The sequence below is a fragment of the Melanaphis sacchari genome, unplaced genomic scaffold (genome assembly GCF_002803265.2).
Source record: "Melanaphis sacchari strain LSU unplaced genomic scaffold, SCAv2.0 Contig26_pilon_pilon, whole genome shotgun sequence".
Lineage (NCBI taxonomy): Eukaryota > Metazoa > Arthropoda > Insecta > Hemiptera > Aphididae > Melanaphis > Melanaphis sacchari.
Window position 1 is genome coordinate 1626897 of NW_020271143.1, and position 19302 is coordinate 1646198.

The window sequence follows — 19302 nt, forward strand, 5'->3', positions numbered from 1 at the left end:
AATATACATATCATAAATATTTCACTTGATCAATATTATATAATTTATTATATTAAATGTAATTAAAACGATTAATACAATTTTTAAATATGTTTATGATATTTAATATTTATGCTTATATTTTTTATGTGTTGTCACTTATACAGTTATACATGCCAACATTTTAAAGATGTGTGTAGGTAGGGCCGTAGGGGTAACTAACAATAACATGTTTAAAACTATAAATGTTATTCAACTCATAACTAAGACACCAAGTAATTATCAACCGTAATTAAAATTATCTATTAATAATGTAAACACAAATGTGGTCTAATGACCTAGTTATTGAAGCCTTTATCCTTCATTAAATAATACATGTTCGTGTCTACAATCAAATGCAGCAGTGACTGCAAGTAGCTAGTATTGAGATAACCACAGGAACGATAGATCGGTAATTTTGTTTTTGTAGTCGAATAAATCACCAATTGTTTGACTATGTCAATGTCATGAAGGGAGTACGACTATAGTCATGTATAAATGTATAATGGAAAAACCTCATCTCATAAGACAAAGAAATAATAAATTTAATAATTCCCGAAATAGGTATATCATTTTATTTTAAACTAAATATAAAGAATAAATATTATAAAATATTAAAATACGATAAGATACCTGACACTTAACTTTTGATACATGGTAATCCATATTCAAATCCTATAGGTATACCCAATAAATCAAGATATTTTTTATGATTTTATACTTTCCAACAACTGCATAAGTGATATTTTTATTACAATAAATATTTTGCCAGAGCTGTTATCATTACACGATTTTGGAAATCAATGTAAAATTACATCTTTGTAAAAAAAAATATGAAATAAATATTAAGTTGTTTAATATTATCACTATACTGTCGCAGTATACCTGGCAATTAGCATCTAGTTATAAAATACACCGGGGATACATTAACATTTAACACCAACACAGCTAGGGTTAGGTAACGATAACGTGCGACCTTTAATCGATTCGGAATTAGGATTTATTTGGAAGCTCGGTCTTGTTCATAGCATAAAATAAATATAAAACACAACGATGGGACGACAACGTTTTCCGAAACTGAAAAAAATCTCATTGTTTTGATGTCAGTAACGTTGTCAATATTTTAGTCTCACTTCAACCAATATTTGTGAGCACATTTGTACCGACTTATTATTCACCTCTTATAGTTTTATGTATACAATCTTATTTACCTAGGTAGTAAAATCATTGTAATTTTAAAAGCTATTATTTTTTATTTATCAATATTTATTTATTATAGAAAAAAATATCTAGATTATTCTACATATTTTTACAACACAAGTGCAATCGTTCCGAGAACAAGTCATGTACACTCGAATCATTTTGTTGTTTGGAGGTATTCACAATTTTATTTTTCACATTCATAAAAATATGTGTAAGACGTAATAATATTCAACCGATTTCGAGACGATTGCGTCTATTCACGAAATCGTGTTGTTCTTATTAAATAGTTGGCGTTTGTGCTGTAGATTCATCAGCCCGTGACCATAGTCGTCGTAACAATATTACAGTAAGTAGTTAAGACCTTATTTTCACACCTATATAATTCACCGTACGTCGTGTACGTGAGCTACGCGGCTGGTCGGTCGGCGACAGGCGATTGTCCAAACCTTTCGGCCGTCATCGTCATCGTCGTCGTCGTCGATAACCGTGTCGCGAACACGCCCAGTTCACTTGACGTAGTGCAAAAACGCACAGCATACCTACCTAATCTATATTATAATTTTCAAACTGCCTAGGGGCCACGAGCGATTGCTGCGCAGCAGCAGCTCGAAAACACGCCTAAACACGTAGGATCGGATTCGGAATCAAAATAACAACAACTTTACAACTATATTACGTCACACACACACACACACACACACACACAACTCAAATGGTATTGCATACACGGCGATCAGCTCGCGTATAGAATATTATAGGATAGATACATGATAACCCAGTCTCGTGTCCATTTTGACAGCACGATACGTGTACCGCGATCTAAAATCTCTCGTCGTCGGAACGCGTCGCACGATAAATTCGCAAAACGTTATTGACGTAAAAATAAAAAAAATAAAAAATCGAAAACATCAATAGGTTAACACGAACAGCAGTGAGGAATACGGCGAGCACACCGCCGCGCCGCTTGTGCAACAGCAGCAGCAGTGGCGCGCGCGAAGTACGGCGATCGTGTGTACGTGATCGCGTGTGTGCGCGTGCGCGCGTGTGCTCGAGCATGAGTATGTATTAGTGCGCGCGCGTGTAGCGTTATCTCGTCTCCGCTCGCGAGTTCGCGACCCAAAACGCACTCTCTCTCCGGTTAAACGACTAGCGTGTGCAGCTCGGAAAATTAACCCACGCACGCACGCACGCACGCACGGAGACGTACGTAATTATTATTGCCGTCATTACCGTTTGCCGTTGTTAATTATTACTATTATTATTTAGTATTTACTATCATCCCATATTTCACGGTGTACAACACGTACGACGGATATTGCGTTATTCGTAGCACGAGCCCCCCGATCGCGGTCGCCCGTGTTCGCGTTCCGAAAGGTTGCATGATCGATGGTCACTGACGATCTCGGGTCGCCGAAATCGCCGCCGCCACAGTGACACGATCGTTGTATCCATTTGGCGTGGCCCGCTGACGGAACAACACTCATGGCGTTATCGTGTCCACCGCCGCCGTGATACGATCGGCAATCGTCGATAACGCCGCCGAAGAGACGTGTTTCGCGTTTCACCGTGGCCATCTCTGTCGTTTCACTGGATCGCTATCCCCGTGCTACCCCGACCGACGAGTCCAGCGCAGCAGTCCCGAATCCGCAACCGGGACGAACGTTATAATACCGTGTTGGAGTGCTCTTGCCGCCTCCGAGCCGCTGTTAAAAGTCAATACACAGTAAGTGCCACTCCCCCTCGCCTCTCTACCACGACCAAAATTTTAAGTGCCGTCCTGACGTACACTTTGTTTTGGTTATAATGCCATGCGTGTATTTGCCTTCTCCTTCAATGCGTTTTAACCAGATAACGATCAAGTACTACCTGTATCAGTCAACCCGCCACTTATCGTACGTTCGTCGTCATGAGTTGACTTGAAAAAAATTCCTCATTACATTCTCCAATATTGTTCTCATCTACTGTCAGTTTGGCTGGCTCTGATGACGACCATGACATAGGTCATAATAGTCGTTTCTGGGTCAGGGTGATTGTCGAGTGTTTCGGATTATATTAATATATGATAACACTTTTAACTGATAGATTTCTGTACTGCTCTTTGGTCTTATCTTTTTTTTTTATTACACCTCAGAAATATGTCCTAGACTCAAGTGTTCAAATACCTCAGGAGCATAATCCATTTTCAAGATTTGTTTTCTCTTTTATCACAAATTATTTTTTTTTTACCAAAAAATTGTGTTGTAGTGTAAATCGCTTTTCACTTGATGCATTAGTGGTATTACTTAAGTGTACTGTAGATCATTTTATAATTCCTTAATTAGATGATATATCTACTAGATGATTAAAATAACTATAAATAATCATACCGAATCATACCAATTTTCAAATTTAACTAAGAATTAGATTTGTAAGTATAAAACTAAACAAAATTAATTTTAAAATATTAGTCATGAAATTCATAAGCTTGTTTAAATTTTCCCTTTTACGATTTTTATTTTTATCATATTATATAGATACATTCATGCAAGATAAACAATATATATAAAAAAAAAAACAACTTTACAATTAAGAGGATGTTGCACCCGCATGTGTTGTCTCCGTCTTACACTCGTACAACATAGTAAATTTTTGTTTATCAGTTTCAATAGTGTGCTTTTAGTTTTGATATTAGAGTGATTTGATTTATTATTAAACTTTTAGATAGGAACATAATCTGTATTCTCTTGTTGGTTTTTATAATATTTTAATATTTAAGTGAGTTAGGTATGTGTATGAAAAATAAAAATATTTAAAAATGCTCATAATTCACTTAAATATTAAAACATCATAAAAAAACCAACAAGAGAACATAGATTATGTTCCTATCTAAAAGTTTAATAATAAATCAAATCACTCTAATATCAAAACTAAAAGCACACTATTGAAACTGATAAACAAAAATTTACTATATTGTACGAGTATAAGACAGAGACAACATATGCGGCTACGATGTCCTTTTAAGTCTTATACATGGTATATAATCATATTTTAATGCTGATAAAAATTTATCACAAGCTTATACTCATCACAATTATTTATCAATTTCATTAATATATCTAGTTATTATATGGTAGGTAGACGAAAACTTTCTGAATCTTTACATATCCATTTTTTATATAGTACCTCAAATATTCATATAAAATATACAACTATAAACCAAAAACAACCTCACAATCATCATAATTCATAATACACAAAAATTGCTATTAATAGTAGGTAGCTAATTTTAATCAATAAAGATACCTAAATCACAAGTAGAAACATTTATATGCATTACATATTTAAAATACTGTACCTACCTTTGTTTCATTGCCTTACTCTAATAATAATTCAAATAACATTAAGGATTAATTATTTTTTGCCATTTTTCATGTTCTTAATTTTTTTTTTATTAGTTTCAATCAATATGTGAATATTACTTACCTAATATGTTTTATTTGTTATTATAATAAGTCTATGAGTTCAATCATTTTGTAGGTATATTGATGCATTTTATTCTATATTCAGAATGAGTATTATATGAATTTGTTTTATGATACTAACATTCTAATTACAAAATTATATTTTGCATATTTTAGATGTTAATTCATATAAAATATCAATATACAGATGCTATTTATTAATAATTTATGTATATAATATGCTGATTTTTTTTTTATCGTGAAAATTTATGGATTTTTTGTTATATAATAACATATCTATTTTAATACAAAAGTTTTTTTTCATATCTAATATAGGTATATTTATTTTTGTATACTAATATTCTACTCATTATTTATTAGTACAACTGATACAATCTATAACCTGAATTGTTAATTCTAATTTTGCATAGTTTACAATTATTTGTTCTTTATTTTTGAGCATATAAATGGATTAAATTCATAGACTTAATCATAAATTATGTAAGTAGTTTTGTTTTTTAATTTATTTGTTTTATAAAGCTATATTTATGGTACATCTATTATATTATTTGACTTGCATTTGTGTTATATAAGAAGTTAGGTATTAAATTGTTTTATTAATCTTTGATATTAGTTTATGATGATCATCTATAATATGAAAACATAATCTTATACCTACACACATTTTTATATTATGTAAATAATAATTTTAATCTTAATTAATTTAGGTAATTCAAATTAATTTTAAGTTAGGTTAGCTATTTATGTTGGTTCCTAATTATTTCTCATAAATATCTATTGGATATAAGACATTTAACATCCAAGCTTTAGATTTAAATCAATAACTATGCTTAAAACATTGTTTATGTAAATGGACATAAATTAAATTTATTCATAATTTTCTTTTCTTTTTTTTAGATTAGCCAACAAAGTAATTGTGGTAAAACTTTTGATGCTTTTTAAGTCACAGTAAGGTGAAAAATTGTTGTGACTATGGGTACTATTGTAGAAAATTTGTCAAATTGTTCAATAACGACTCAGGATAGAGTAATTGCTCCTTCTAATCAAATTCAAATTTTTCAACTCATTGTTACAAGTAAGTTATAATAATTAACTGATTATTTTAAACTTTATTTGTATTAAAATGCCACTATCTATGTTACTATTTATAAATTATTTAAAACTGTTTTAATTGAAAAATAACCACTTAAGCTTTAAGTTATTACAGTTAAACCAGTTATATTTCCCATAAAAGTGAATAATTTTTGCATTTTGCAACATCAATAGTAAATTGTAAAACAACAATTATTTTCAATCAAATGTATTTTACTATAAAAGTTTGTATAAATTGTTCATTTGGTTTTTATTTTTGTTTTAGTTGAAAGCGCAGATTTAAAAAATAATGGTGGATTGATTAAACCGCATCCATATGTTGAACTTATTGTTGACGATTTCAAAAGGAATAAAACTGAAGTTATCAAAAATACATATCAACCGAAATGGAATGAAGAATTTACTGTGTATGTTAATAGATATTATAATAAATTTAAATTTAATCATAATTGTTTTAAAATATATATATTTTTTTAGACTTGTTACTCCTTACTCAATATTACACTATCGTGTATTAGATTATTGTAAATTTCAAAAAGATGTGCTTATAGCTGAAAAGAGTATTAGTCTTTATGATATTTTATGTAATTATAATGGTGTCTGTGATAATTTGGAGTTGACAATTGATTTAATGCGAGCTCGTCATCATGATCATCTAACATCAAGTTCATCTACATCTAACAATTTGGTCAAAGTTGGAGAGTTGATTACTATATTACATGGTTTTCAAATTGATATGACTCAGGTTTCAAATCCATCTAGAGAACCAGGAACTAGTGCTAATCATCAAGGTAATCATGCTTAATATATAAAAGAAATATTAATTTAACTAATTTATTATTTTATAGGACTATCGGATGGTGATTTTAGTAATGGTGTTAGAGCTCGTAGCCGTACTTCAACAACAGCTGTTGTAGCGTCACCTGTTACAACAACAGGTAATAGTTGATTTTATTATTTGATCCATTCATAATAGATTTTTAATGAAGTTTATTTGTATACATTTTAGATATGAATGTATCAAATAATCTTACAAATAATGCATTAACTAATAACATTCGGACTTCACAAACTTCATCAGTGCACAATAATTCTACAGAGGGAACAATAACCGTTCATCATCATAATGGTCCTGTTACATTACCAATAGAAGAACCATTGCCCGTTGGGTGTGTGAAAATAAATAATATTTTATTTTTAGGTTAAAATATTTAATTTATAAATTGTATTGTAGTTGGGAAATGAGATTTGATGCATTTGGACGACAATATTATGTAGATCATAATACAAAATCAACTTCTTGGGAAAGACCACAACCATTACCTGCTGGTTGGGAGCTAAGAAGAGATAACCGTGGGCGTATTTATTATGTAGATCATAATACTCGTACTACAACATGGCAACGACCAAACATTGAAAGACTGCAGCATTATCAACATTGGCAAGGCGAAAGAGCTCATGTGGTTCAACAGGGAAACCAAAGATTTCTTTATCCTCAGGTAAAATATAGAAATGTTTTATAATTTTTCATGTAACTAATTATTTTTCTATGGTATGTTTAGCATGCTTTAGGAACTGGTTCAGGACCAAATAGTAGACAAACTACAGGAGTTCCACCAAATCCTGTTGTTGAAGAGGAAGACCGTATGGGACAGTTACCCAATGGTTGGGAAAAGCGTGTCCAACCAGATGGTAGATGTTATTTTGTTAATCATAAAAGTCGCATTACCCAGTGGGAAGATCCACGTACACAAGGGTATAACTCAGAGATATTTTATTTTGATTATATTTTAAAGTTTATTTATTTTTTAGAACTGAATTGATTATTGATAATTCGGATTTACCAACTGGTTGGGAAGTAAGAAAAACTACTGATGGAATTAGATATTTTGTTGATCATAATACACATACTACTACATTTGAAGATCCTCGAACTCATGTACCACCCATTCAATGGTTAATAATAAGAAAGAATATTAATTATAGCAATTATGTACTATAAAGTGTGAACATATTTATAATTTTAGTTCAACTGGTCCTTATGGGGTACCTGCTGCTTATGAAAGATCATTTCGTTGGAAATTAAGTCAATTCCGGTATTTGTGTCAAAGTAATGCAATATCAAGTCACATCAAGATTACAGTTTCCAGACAGACACTGTTTGAAGATTCCTATCATCAAATAATGAGATCTGCTGCATATGAAATGAGGAAACGTTTGTATATAGTATTCCGTGGTGAAGAAGGCTTGGATTATGGTGGTGTTTCACGGTACATAGTTTCTATTTTATATTTATTGTTAAACAATTCATTGTCAGTATTAATATTAAATTGTTAATTTCAACAGAGAATGGTTCTTTTTGCTTTCCCACGAAGTACTCAACCCAATGTACTGTCTATTTGAATATGCCAATAAAAATAACTACAGTCTACAAATTAATCCTGCTTCGTATGTGAATCCAGACCATTTGTTATATTTTAAATTTATTGGACGATTTATAGCTATGGTAAGTATGATAATATATATATCTTAAATCATTAAATATTAATGTGTATTTTAAATATAATTATAGGCTCTATATCATGGCCGTTTCATTTATTCTGGTTTCACAATGCCGTTTTACAAGCGTATGTTGAACAAAAAACTTACCATGAAAGATATCGAGTCCATTGACCCAGAATTTTATAACTCATTGGTTTGGATACGTGACAATAATTTAGAAGAAAGTGATATTGAAATGTACTTTGGGGTAGATTTTGAAGTACTTGGACAAGTTGTGCATCACGAGCTGATTGAAAATGGTGATAAAGTGAAGGTTACTGATGCTAACAAAGATGAATATATTAGATTAATGACTGAATGGAGAATGACACGTGGCATTGAAGAACAGACTCAAGCATTATTAGATGGATTTAACGAAGTTGTTGCATTAGAATGGTTAAAATATTTTGATGAACGTGAACTTGAACTTATGTTATGTGGTATGCAAGAGATTGATGTAGAAGACTGGCAACAGCACACAATTTATCGACATTATAATAGAACTAGCAAGCAAATTAACTGGTTCTGGCAGGTACTAAAGCTAATTTAATTTATATTTCTGTTTTTTAACAAAACAGTCTTTTTTTAAAAACTATCCCAAATGTGTAATTTTATGTTAATGTTCGTATTATACCTTTGAATAATAAACAAATCTTAATATAATCAAATAAAACTTTCTACAAGTTAAATATTTTATTTATATTTGTGTTTAGACAATAATGTATTAATTATTTTTCTTAAATATAGTTTGTAAAACAAGCTGATAATGAAAAACGAGCAAGACTTCTTCAGTTTGTGACTGGAACATGTAGAGTTCCGGTTGGAGGGTTTGCCGAACTTATGGGTAAGTTAAGCTAAAAAATATAATAATAATGCTAAAATTATTATTTTTATACTAAGATATTAGTAATCAGTAATGATTATCAAATATTTTTATTAAATTATTCTTATGTTTAGGGAGCAACGGAGCACAAAGATTTTGCATTGAAAAGGTTGGTAAAGAAACATGGTTACCTCGGTCTCATACATGCTTTAACAGGTTAGACTTACCACCATACAAGAGTTATGATCAACTAGTTGAAAAACTCAATTATGCTATTGAAGAAACTGAAGGGTTTGCTCAAGAATGAAACACAAATATATTCAGGTTAATGTTCCCTCAATTGTTACGATTTTAAATATAGGTATAGAAGTTTATATTAATATTTATAAGACCGTACAGTGATATCATGACCTCATAACATCAAATGAACGGTGAAACCGTATTTAGCCTTTTAGGGGTTTAAAATACATTCCTTAATTTATATTCTGTTTTTATTTTATGCATCGTTAATTAATTTTGAAGTTAAAGTGTTTTATTCATTGATGTTTCTCGTTATATATCTCCGATTCATATAGTTACTATTATAGATTTTAAGAAATGTGTTTTTATAAATAAGGTGAATGTATGTAATGAATACAAAAGTATTTTTAATGTATTGAATGTAAAGCTGATGTACAAAAAAAGTTAAATGAATTGTCATGATTTTGCTAAACAAAAATTTAATTTATGTAACATAAACAAAGTATGATCCACTTTTCAAAATAATTTTTACTATAACATTTAACTAATATCCGTTTTAATTTGTTAATTAAACATAGGGTACTTAAGTATGATTATAAATTAAAATATTTATTTATTGAAGTATTAAACAATCATTGATATTGAAAATACATGCAACCTAAAGCTGCAGTAATCAATTTATTATTGCTGTTTTTCTTAATTTGTGCTTACGCTTTTGCGAACATGTTTATTTTTTTAAAACACAAAAAGTTACCATGTTTAACAGTTGTTTATTTTGTATTTTAAAAATCTATTATGAACTATACTTGTATTAATTACAATATAGGTACCATACAGCATTTAGTAAACAATTGTATTTAAAAATGTATTCATCTTTTTTTCATGGAAGAGCATTTACAAAAAAAAATAAAACATAATTTAGTTCAAACCTTTTAAAATGTCTTGAATAACAATTTTCATAAAATTTGTTCAAACATTATTTTGCCAAAAAATATTTTTTAAACATTATTACAAAATGTAAATTCATCTTGATGTTTAAAACCATGTGCTTTTTCTAAAAAGCATTTTAACTGTTTAATAGTATTACTTTGCTGTGTGTGTGAGCATATTATATCGTTTAAATATAAATTTATTATACTTAATCATTATAAAAAACATTTATATAATTCCTGTGCTCTAAATGTATTTATTATTATTATTTTTTTGTTAAATTAAATATATCTAGATATGTGTTTAGTTAGCTTTTTATGAATAGATACAATTTATGATTAAATTATACTATTTTATCAGTTATTAAATATTATTGTGTAAATAATTGTAGAATATATATTATCTCGACATTGTTGTTAAATTCTATATTTCATTAATAAAAAAAAATATTGAAAAATCAATTGCGTTGTTATCATAAAGTTGTTTTAAGAGCATTTTTCACTGATATATTATAAATGCTGTATGATTCAATTTGCAATAATTTTATTGTTGTTTTGCTTGTTTACTAGTTTTATGTTTAATTATATTTATAACTTGTATATTATGAGCATGTCATTAAAAAACTTTATCACAAGATAAAAATAATATTAAAGTTATAATGCCTATTTTTGGGTGTATTGAATAGATTTTTTATAAATATATTATTGATCCATTTTAAATTAAGTGTAAATATCTTCGTGTGATAAATTCTTACTTTTAAAAATAGGTTTGCAAAAGTTTTCTTAGTTAAGCGAGTATTGCGTGCTAAATTGGGCCACTAGCAAACAAGAGCTTAAAAGCTTATGTAAGATTTATATTTCATATTTCAAATAACAATAATATATATATTTTTGTTATAAATTAAGTTGTCAAAAATTATATTTTTTCTTAAGAAAATAATTTGTTTTACTATGTTGTAGATTTTTATCATTTTTAATGACAACATCCATTTTTATTTTTTTATTCTATAAATTATTATTATTAAGAATACTTCAATGTACAAAAATCGAATTTTAAACTATTTGACATTAACTCTCATAAACTACTTATTATTGATAAAAATATTTAAAGTGGAATGGAGTAGTGCAGGGTATGCACGCACTGTTCATCTAAACTTTAAAAACTCATAACTCGTAAACTAATCAACCAAAATTCAATGTTAGTAAATAAAAGTATTCCAAAAACTATTATTCCTTGTTTATTTATTTATTTATTTTTTTTTTTTTTGTGTATTTGAATTTAGCTTATTTTTTGGGAATAAGGAATTAAAAATGTATATTATTATAAAAAAAAGATAAAAGTAAAATGAGCTTTAAAATCATAACGATAATAAATTTAATTATTTTATCAAAAATGTTAATATCTTCTGAAATAATAAGTGTTTTAGGGTCAAATATTTTTTATCACTCTGTACAGACTTATAAATGAATTGGTTGATTGCCAGGAATTATTAGAAAAAAGTAAAATGTCCTGTCCTTTAATGCCAGGGTCTGTTATCTTTCATCAGAGTTTAAAACGGTTGAAATTACGAGTATATATGAAATAGTCATATAAATCGTTTGTTGAATTTCTACAACAAAGTTTAAAACTTTAATTTTTGTAATGATATTTATGACCATTACATATTAAATAATAAATATTAGTAATAAAATAATATTATTTTAATATATCTGTGTTTAAAATTTTACTATTCCTTTGATTTTTAGATTTTAATTTTCGCAACTCATTTAATAATATGATAATGAATAAATATTTTGATTAAGTTTAATAATGTGAAACAATATGTTCTTTAAATATAACATAGAATAATGATTATATCACATTTTTTCTAATAAATAGCTAAATAAATTATGTTTAAATGGGGTATCGTAATACATTTAAAACCAGAAATAAATAATAGTAATACATATTTTTTTTATACTTTAAATACTTTTAGATTACAATTCGTTAAATTTACGAACATGCCTAGTTTTTACTTTGTAATTTACAATTTATTTTTAATGTATTTCATAAACTAAATTAAAATAATACTAACCTTACAAATATATTGTTTTCAATTTAATATTTTTCTTTTCTAGAAACAAGCTTGAATCACCTTTGAAATTGTTACTTGAAACAAAAATATGAAAGTAACCTTTAATAATATCCTAATTTATTTTACAATACTGAAAACTGAAACAAATTTAAATTAAACAATAAGCTTCACAGTTTTTTTTTTTTTTTTAGGTTTTTATTGATTTTTAGAAGTTACTCTAATTAAATGTCAGGTTGGTTTAATTATAAACATAATGCATTGATTAATTTATTTTAAATTTCAATTAAATACATTTTTTAATGCTAAAGAAATATTCATATTTGACTGATATTTTAGTAAATTTAAGTTATTTGTTTACTAACTTTCAATTAATTTAAAAATTTGGATTGAAAAAATAATATATTTTCATTGTCACTTCCACGTTTTGTTCTAACAAACACAATTTTCTGATGTTATTGTAGTATTATTTCCAAAATAATTTTTTTTTTTTATTTATATACATATTTCTCAGCCTCATCTTATATAAATGATCATGTTAGTTGTTATTGTATCTAGAACATATGTCTGAATATGATTTAATACACTTAAGTGGTTAGGTTTGGTTACCTATAAAGAAACCAATGCCATTTCAGTTTTGAACGTCAATTGTTGGTAACCTTTGGAAATTCCTGTTAAAATAAATAAAATTGTTTTATTTATTATGATTTATTAAAATAATTTAATACTATGTAATGATATATAAGCATTATCTATTAATATTTAAGCAAACTTTATCTATTCCATATATATGGACATAATAGTCAATAATTTTTCTATTGGTGGAATAAGTGGCTTTCTCTTAAATAGCTACCTATTATAAATGTAATTCTTGAGCAAAAGTAAACAGACCAAAAATTGTTTAAAGTAAATATTATTTGTTGAATATACAAAAAAATAGGTATATATGTAAAAGTAATTAAGTTATTGTCCCAACTTTTTTGTTTTAAACAATTTAATTAAATTAATTTTACAATGGTAGAATATCTAATGAATACAACTATTCACTCAGTACATGGACCACCCACTACAAGACCTCTAAACATTAATCAACTATTTGGTAGCTGACAACTGTACAAATGTATTGTGGGCTTCTGGTAAATCTCATTGTAAATGGCAATACTAAATAATCATGTGGACTTATCAGTTACCCATCGTTAAACGGTATTTACAGAGGTATAGCTATGAATTTTAGTTGGAGGGGCAAAATTTCAAAATTGTTCATAATAATCATGGATTAATTAAAGTCAAATACATATGTATATAGGTAGTAATTAGTAATTAATTTTAGTAAATGAAAATAATAAAAAAAATGATACAATATAAAATTTAATACTAAACAACTCCTTTTATTTAAAATACAAGATTATCATTTTTATATAAATACTAAAATTTTCTGTGGTACATTGTTTTATAAACTAATACATTTACTCCTAACAATTAATCTCATAATTATAATTTTATACGCCTATCTTTTTCAGCAAATTTGTCTACAAAGTCTAGAATTTGAAGTTTTTCTAAAATTTCTTTTTCAATGGATACTAAAATCAATGACCAAAGTCTTTCCTGTATCATTATTATTCTTTATTTACTTTTTACCTAACATTTCCAGAAAAGGTTGGGGGGAGGGAGTAAAGGGACCGCTTGCCCCCTTCGTAGTTACGCCACTGCCTATGTATTATATTCATGATCATGATTATAGATATATAAATCATGTCATAATAGTAATAATATATTTATATGATCCTTAAGTATGAAAATGTTCTGTTTTGACTACATGTGTTACTTAAACTTGCAAGGTCTACCTGAAGGTTAGGTAATCTTTCAAGGTGGTATAAGTGGATATTTTTTCCATCGAAGGGCTTAGGGGTTGATCCCTAATCCAACGAGAGATCCTAAGCACCTCGAGTTATGTGACTGAACTCGGTAGGCGTAGGGAACGATTACTAATGCCATTTGAATTACTATACCTTATTTCAAATGAAGACGCACTGTATCGCGCTGCGTTATTAGTGGTGGCCTCGTCACAAAATTATTAATTGCTTTTTGATTAATCGATAGCGGCTGAAATTGTTGGAAGGGGGAGGCATGCGTTAGTTTCGACAAGTTTTCGTCCGCTGCCTGACGTGTTCTTATTTGGAATAAGGTATAATTTTAAGTAAAGTTTAAATAATTTCGAGTTTAGTTACTGAAACCGATACACGTAGGTTACTACATACACTTTAACTGGTGAGGTTACAATAATTTGTTCTTAATTCGATAAAATACGTAAGGTCCGAAAAGCAAAATCAAAATCCCTCAAAGGGCATATTAAATTATAAATTATTGTATACATGTTTTATATATTTTCCTCTCAGTGTTTTTACAGCAAGAAATATTGCACGTCGACAATATAATAAATAGTTTAAGTATTAAAAACTTTGTAACCGTTGTAAGTTAAAATTACAAAACTCTAAAGTTAGGTTTGGTTTTGGTTCTTTTCTATCTTAATTAACATTTGTTGATTTTAACCTAATTGTTATGCCAACATGACATAAATCATGGAAAATTTTTTATTTTTTCCATGAATTATTATTAGCGCTTCAGGTGTTAAGATTCTTAACTGTTTAGTATAATAAAGGCCCTTAATTTGCAATATGGAAGATTGATCTTAATCTATGACAGAACCACAGAACACCAATATAAACATTAAACAATGTCAACCGTGTTGATTTACTTTTTCATTTATTTTTACGGCTGTTCGTTATAATTTTTTAATAACCAATTTTATTTTTGTTTTTTCACGTTTTTTTTAAAAACTCAAAGAAATCGTTGAATTCAATATCATGTATAGCAAACCCAGGATATCGGGCGAGTACAGAGGTAACATTTGAAAGACGTTTATTTACTTGATGTAATTTAGTAATTAGATTTTTTTTTTGTGCTTAGAAAAATATCGTGACAAGGACCGAAAAGAACGTAGTGAAAGGCGTAGACATTCACAAGATAGGGACCGCAAATATCATCGCAGACATCGATCAAAGAGTCTAGAAGGTCGTAGACGTAATAGATCTAAATCACCTAAGATTGAATCTAGACGTAGAAAGCCACCTCTGTATTGGGATGTTCCAGCACCAGGTTATGAACACATGACACCTATTGAATACAAAGCATTGATAGGTAAGATATATTATTTTAATTAAGTAGGTACCTTGGTAGATTTTGTTATTTTATTTTATACACCTATGAGTAGTTAAAAAAATCAAATTAGAGTAGAAGAAGAACTTATTATTTGTGAGGACACCGTTTAAATTCAAATATTGTATTGTTATAGACAATACCTGGGTAAATATTTAATTAATTGCTATTACTTAGGTATAAAGTTGATAAATGTCTTTTGGCATTGCTTCTTAAAATTTATTATTTTTCAAACTATTATTCAAGGAAATCATTTCTATCATATTTTAAATCAAAATACAGTATGAATCTTCATAAATTATGATTGTAATATCTTAATTAAAATAATTCATAATATTTAAATAAAAATCAAATTTATATTATTTCAAATTTGATCATACTTAATCAATTTTTTATGTTTAAATCATAATCATTGATTGGTTATGAGTGTTATTAACGGTTATTTCATGTAACCAATTATTCATTTTTCAAATTATAGAAATTGTTATTTATTTATAATTAATAACGGGCTCGGTGCTTAGCAGAACAATACAATTTATGTTACCTAATAAATAAATTTAAACAATATAAAATAATAATTAAACTACACAGTAAACAAGCATTAATATGTATTTAATTAACAAATAGTAGTTATAAAAATGAAAACTGGTGATATCAAAATTAAAGAACTATTAACAACGAAAGAAGTTACCTATGTTAAATATATGCAAAGAAATAAAATTATTATTATAAAATTCTAAATTTCATAATATGATATACATTTAAATAATATAGTGTTTTGTTAATCCAACTCAAACTGTTGGCCTATCAAAAATATTATCAATTATAAAAATTAACTAGATATTTAAACAAAAATTAGGTTAACATTTAAATTTATTTATTTTCATTGTACTTTTTTTATTAGTTTGTTTTATAAAAATTATTTACCATTTAACCATCACTTGTTGGGAGAAAAATATTAGTTTAATTTTTGATTTTTGTACTTAAAAAAGTCATTTTTAGAAGTTATGTACAAAGTATACATTTTTTATATAAAAGTTTGTTTACTGTAATAAGTCTAACTCCACTATAACAGAACCTACTGATACATGATATATTTTTCTGCTTGTGTTGAAACTATACACAGAATAGTCATATTTCTTGGCAAACAAATTATATTTATATGTGCAATAAATAAATTAGATTTGATGTGTCTTACAATAGTCTTTTTGATAGTAGCAAGAAAAACATATATATTTAAATAATTAATTAAACATAATATTAGTTTGATACTTTTTACTCCCATCGATAATGTTTGCCCAAACATAGGTTACAAAAAGTCAATGCTATACTATATTGTTATTTGTTCAGAATAGTTTTAAGCACTACTTTAACAATTTCCATTATTTTTTAAATGTTTAGTAACATATTTAAATTAAAACTTAATTAGTTTATTTTTTATTTAGCTAATGGAAAAATTTTGAAAAATGTATTGCCAAACGTCCCTTCAAAAACCTCTGATGTTGGATCAACTGTTATACCTCAAGCAAGACGATTGTATATTGGAAACGTACCATTTGGTGTAACTGAGGTTTAATTATTATCACTTTTTACTATTATAATTTATTACTATTCAGCATATTTATAATACATTTACAGGATGAAATGACAGAGTTTTTTAATGAGAAGATACATTTGTTTGGATTCGCTCAATCTGATGGTAATCCTGTGCTGTCGTGTAAAATTAATATAGCAAGAAACTATGCCTTTTTAGAAGTACATGTTATATTAAATGCTATTAAAAATGAAAGGAATGGAATTTTAAATTCAATTTAATTATAGTTTAGGTCTACTGATGAAACTACTCGATCATTGTCCTTTGATGGCATTTATTTTAAAGGCTATAACTTAAAAGTTAGACGACCACACGAATATCAGACTGCACTCGGAGTCATTAAGAATAAACCTATAACATTAGATATGAGTATGAAAATATTTATTTTTTTCCAGATCTTAAATTAGTTTTTTAATCGTAATTTTATTTGTTACAGTGAAATATGATTCCAGTTCATTTGGTTTTACAGGTCTAAGTTTGTATTATATCTAAAATAAAAATTTTTTACTCATCAATAATTTTTATACTGTATAGATTCACAAAATAAACTTTTTGTTGGAGGAATACCAGGAAACTTTAATGAGGATCAGGTAAGCCATTTAAGTAGTAAAATATTAACATTTTATATTAATATTTCATTTTTAATATAATTTTTAACAATGGTGCGGTACAAAAACACAAAATGATAAAAGTAAGAATAGTGCTATTTTTTTTTTCAATGCATACATTTTGGATTTTTGCTTAAGAATATATGTTAGATTTTTGAGTATTAAATAAATATATTAGTTTTATTTTGCATGACCATAAAATATTTATTGAAGGTTACTATAGGGATATGAATTCTCCTTTATTTTCATTTGAAAACATATGTAAAGCTTATCTTAAATTTTGAATGCCAATTCTTTTGTTTTTTATTTTCAATTTACTTTATAGAGTTTTATAAAATATTGTTTAAGGTTAAATAGATTCAATATAATATAATATAGGTTTTAAATTATTATCTACTTGACAATAGGTGAAGGACCTACTTACACCATTTGGTCAGTTAAAATCATTTCATTTGATCATAGACTTTGTCACTCGCTTACATAAAGGTTATGCATTCTGTGAGTTTGATGATGGTGCAATAACAGATCAGGTAAAATAGTAAACATAGTTATTAAATAATACTTTTTTAATCAATGTTTTCTACAACAATTAATTATTTATTTTTGTAAGTCCAGGTCATTGCTGGTTTGAATGGTACGCCAATTGGAAATAAGATAATGATTGTGCGTAGGGCTGGTGCTTGTTATAGAGATATTAAGATTGAACAATCATCTGTCCCAATTCAAGTTCCTGGACTTTCAGTTGTTGAAACTATAGGACCTCCTACTAGTCCTACTCAGGTTAATGCTTTAATAAGACATAAATGTTTAAAAAAATATTTATACATTTTTAACTATTTGCAGGTTTTATGTTTATTGAACATGGTAAATACTAATGAACTTAAAGATGATGATGAATATAAAGAAATTTTGGAAGATATTCGAGCAGAATGCAATAAATATGGCGGTGTTCAGTCATTAAAAGTTCCTCGGCCTATTGAAGGAATTGATGTACCTGGTTGTGGAAAAGTATTACTTTAATATATTTTTTAATTTCCTACTAAAATAAATAATTGAAAATTGTTGTTTATTAGGTGTTTGTAGAATTTAATAATTTTGAAGACTGCCAGAAAGCATTAGAAGCTTTGTCTGGTAGAATATTCAACAACAGAGTTGTACTTACTTCTTACATGGAACAAGAAAAATATCATAAAAACGAATTTTAATAAAAAATATTACTGCCATATTGTTGGATTTTATTTTAAAATAACATTTTAATCTTGTTTCTAGTTAATAGTCAGAAGTATATTGATATACTCATTCTTTTTATATTAATTTAATTAATAAAGTTACTAATTGACTATTTATATATTTATAAAAAAATTAAATTATGTATTTGTTTTTTTGAGATTAAGAAGTTTATATAAGAATATTTTTTGAAAAACTTGTTTACAATGTTTAAGCCTTAATTTTTAAAACTATAATTTGAAATATTTTATGATTTTGACAAATTATTGATTATAATA

At 27.4% G+C, this 19302-nt stretch overlaps 2 protein-coding genes across 3 annotated transcripts; both read left to right on the plus strand.

Annotated features, from left to right (window-relative positions):
• The first annotated feature begins 2311 nt into the window (after window positions 1–2311).
• On the plus strand, window positions 2312–9502 carry LOC112595326 (E3 ubiquitin-protein ligase Su(dx)-like). The gene is made up of 15 exons (XM_025340479.1): window positions 2312–2424; window positions 2488–2944; window positions 5580–5757; window positions 6040–6181; window positions 6252–6565; window positions 6623–6712; window positions 6784–6943; window positions 7009–7273; window positions 7337–7530; window positions 7587–7730; window positions 7802–8044; window positions 8121–8280; window positions 8347–8847; window positions 9063–9159; window positions 9273–9502. The coding sequence occupies exons 3-15, from the start codon at window positions 5655–5657 to the stop codon at window positions 9443–9445; spliced, it is 2586 nt and encodes an 861-aa protein (XP_025196264.1). The 5' UTR covers window positions 2312–2424; window positions 2488–2944; window positions 5580–5654; the 3' UTR covers window positions 9446–9502.
• Window positions 9503–15192: 5690 nt separating this feature from the next.
• On the plus strand, window positions 15193–19074 carry LOC112595335 (splicing factor U2AF 50 kDa subunit-like). 2 transcript variants are annotated; one of them, XM_025340489.1, is made up of 11 exons: window positions 15193–15280; window positions 15347–15577; window positions 17041–17165; window positions 17234–17350; window positions 17417–17558; window positions 17626–17664; window positions 17724–17779; window positions 18205–18327; window positions 18413–18577; window positions 18641–18805; window positions 18871–19074. In XM_025340489.1, exons 1-11 carry the CDS (start codon window positions 15244–15246, stop codon window positions 19000–19002), a joined length of 1332 nt encoding a protein of 443 aa, XP_025196274.1. In that variant the 5' UTR covers window positions 15193–15243; the 3' UTR covers window positions 19003–19074. The 2 variants fall into 2 exon arrangements, with proteins under 2 accessions (XP_025196274.1, XP_025196275.1); XM_025340490.1 differs by having other exon boundaries at window positions 17626–17658.
• Window positions 19075–19302: the final 228 nt, after the last annotated feature.

Bases quoted from the DNA above. Each gene is read 5' to 3' on its own strand.
- LOC112595335 (XM_025340489.1), top strand. From the start codon at position 15,244: ATGTATAGCAAACCCAGGATATCGGGCGAGTACAGAG. The intron at 17,166-17,233 runs GTTTAATTATTA...ATACATTTACAG, and splicing joins TACCATTTGGTGTAACTGAG to GATGAAATGACAGAGTTTTT. The intron at 17,351-17,416 runs GTACATGTTATA...ATTTAATTATAG, and splicing joins GAAACTATGCCTTTTTAGAA to TTTAGGTCTACTGATGAAAC.
- LOC112595326 (XM_025340479.1), top strand. From the start codon at position 5,655: ATGGGTACTATTGTAGAAAATTTGTCAAATTGTTCAATAACGACTCAG. The intron at 8,045-8,120 runs GTACATAGTTTC...TAATTTCAACAG, and splicing joins GATTATGGTGGTGTTTCACG to AGAATGGTTCTTTTTGCTTT. The intron at 9,160-9,272 runs GTAAGTTAAGCT...TCTTATGTTTAG, and splicing joins AGGGTTTGCCGAACTTATGG to GGAGCAACGGAGCACAAAGA.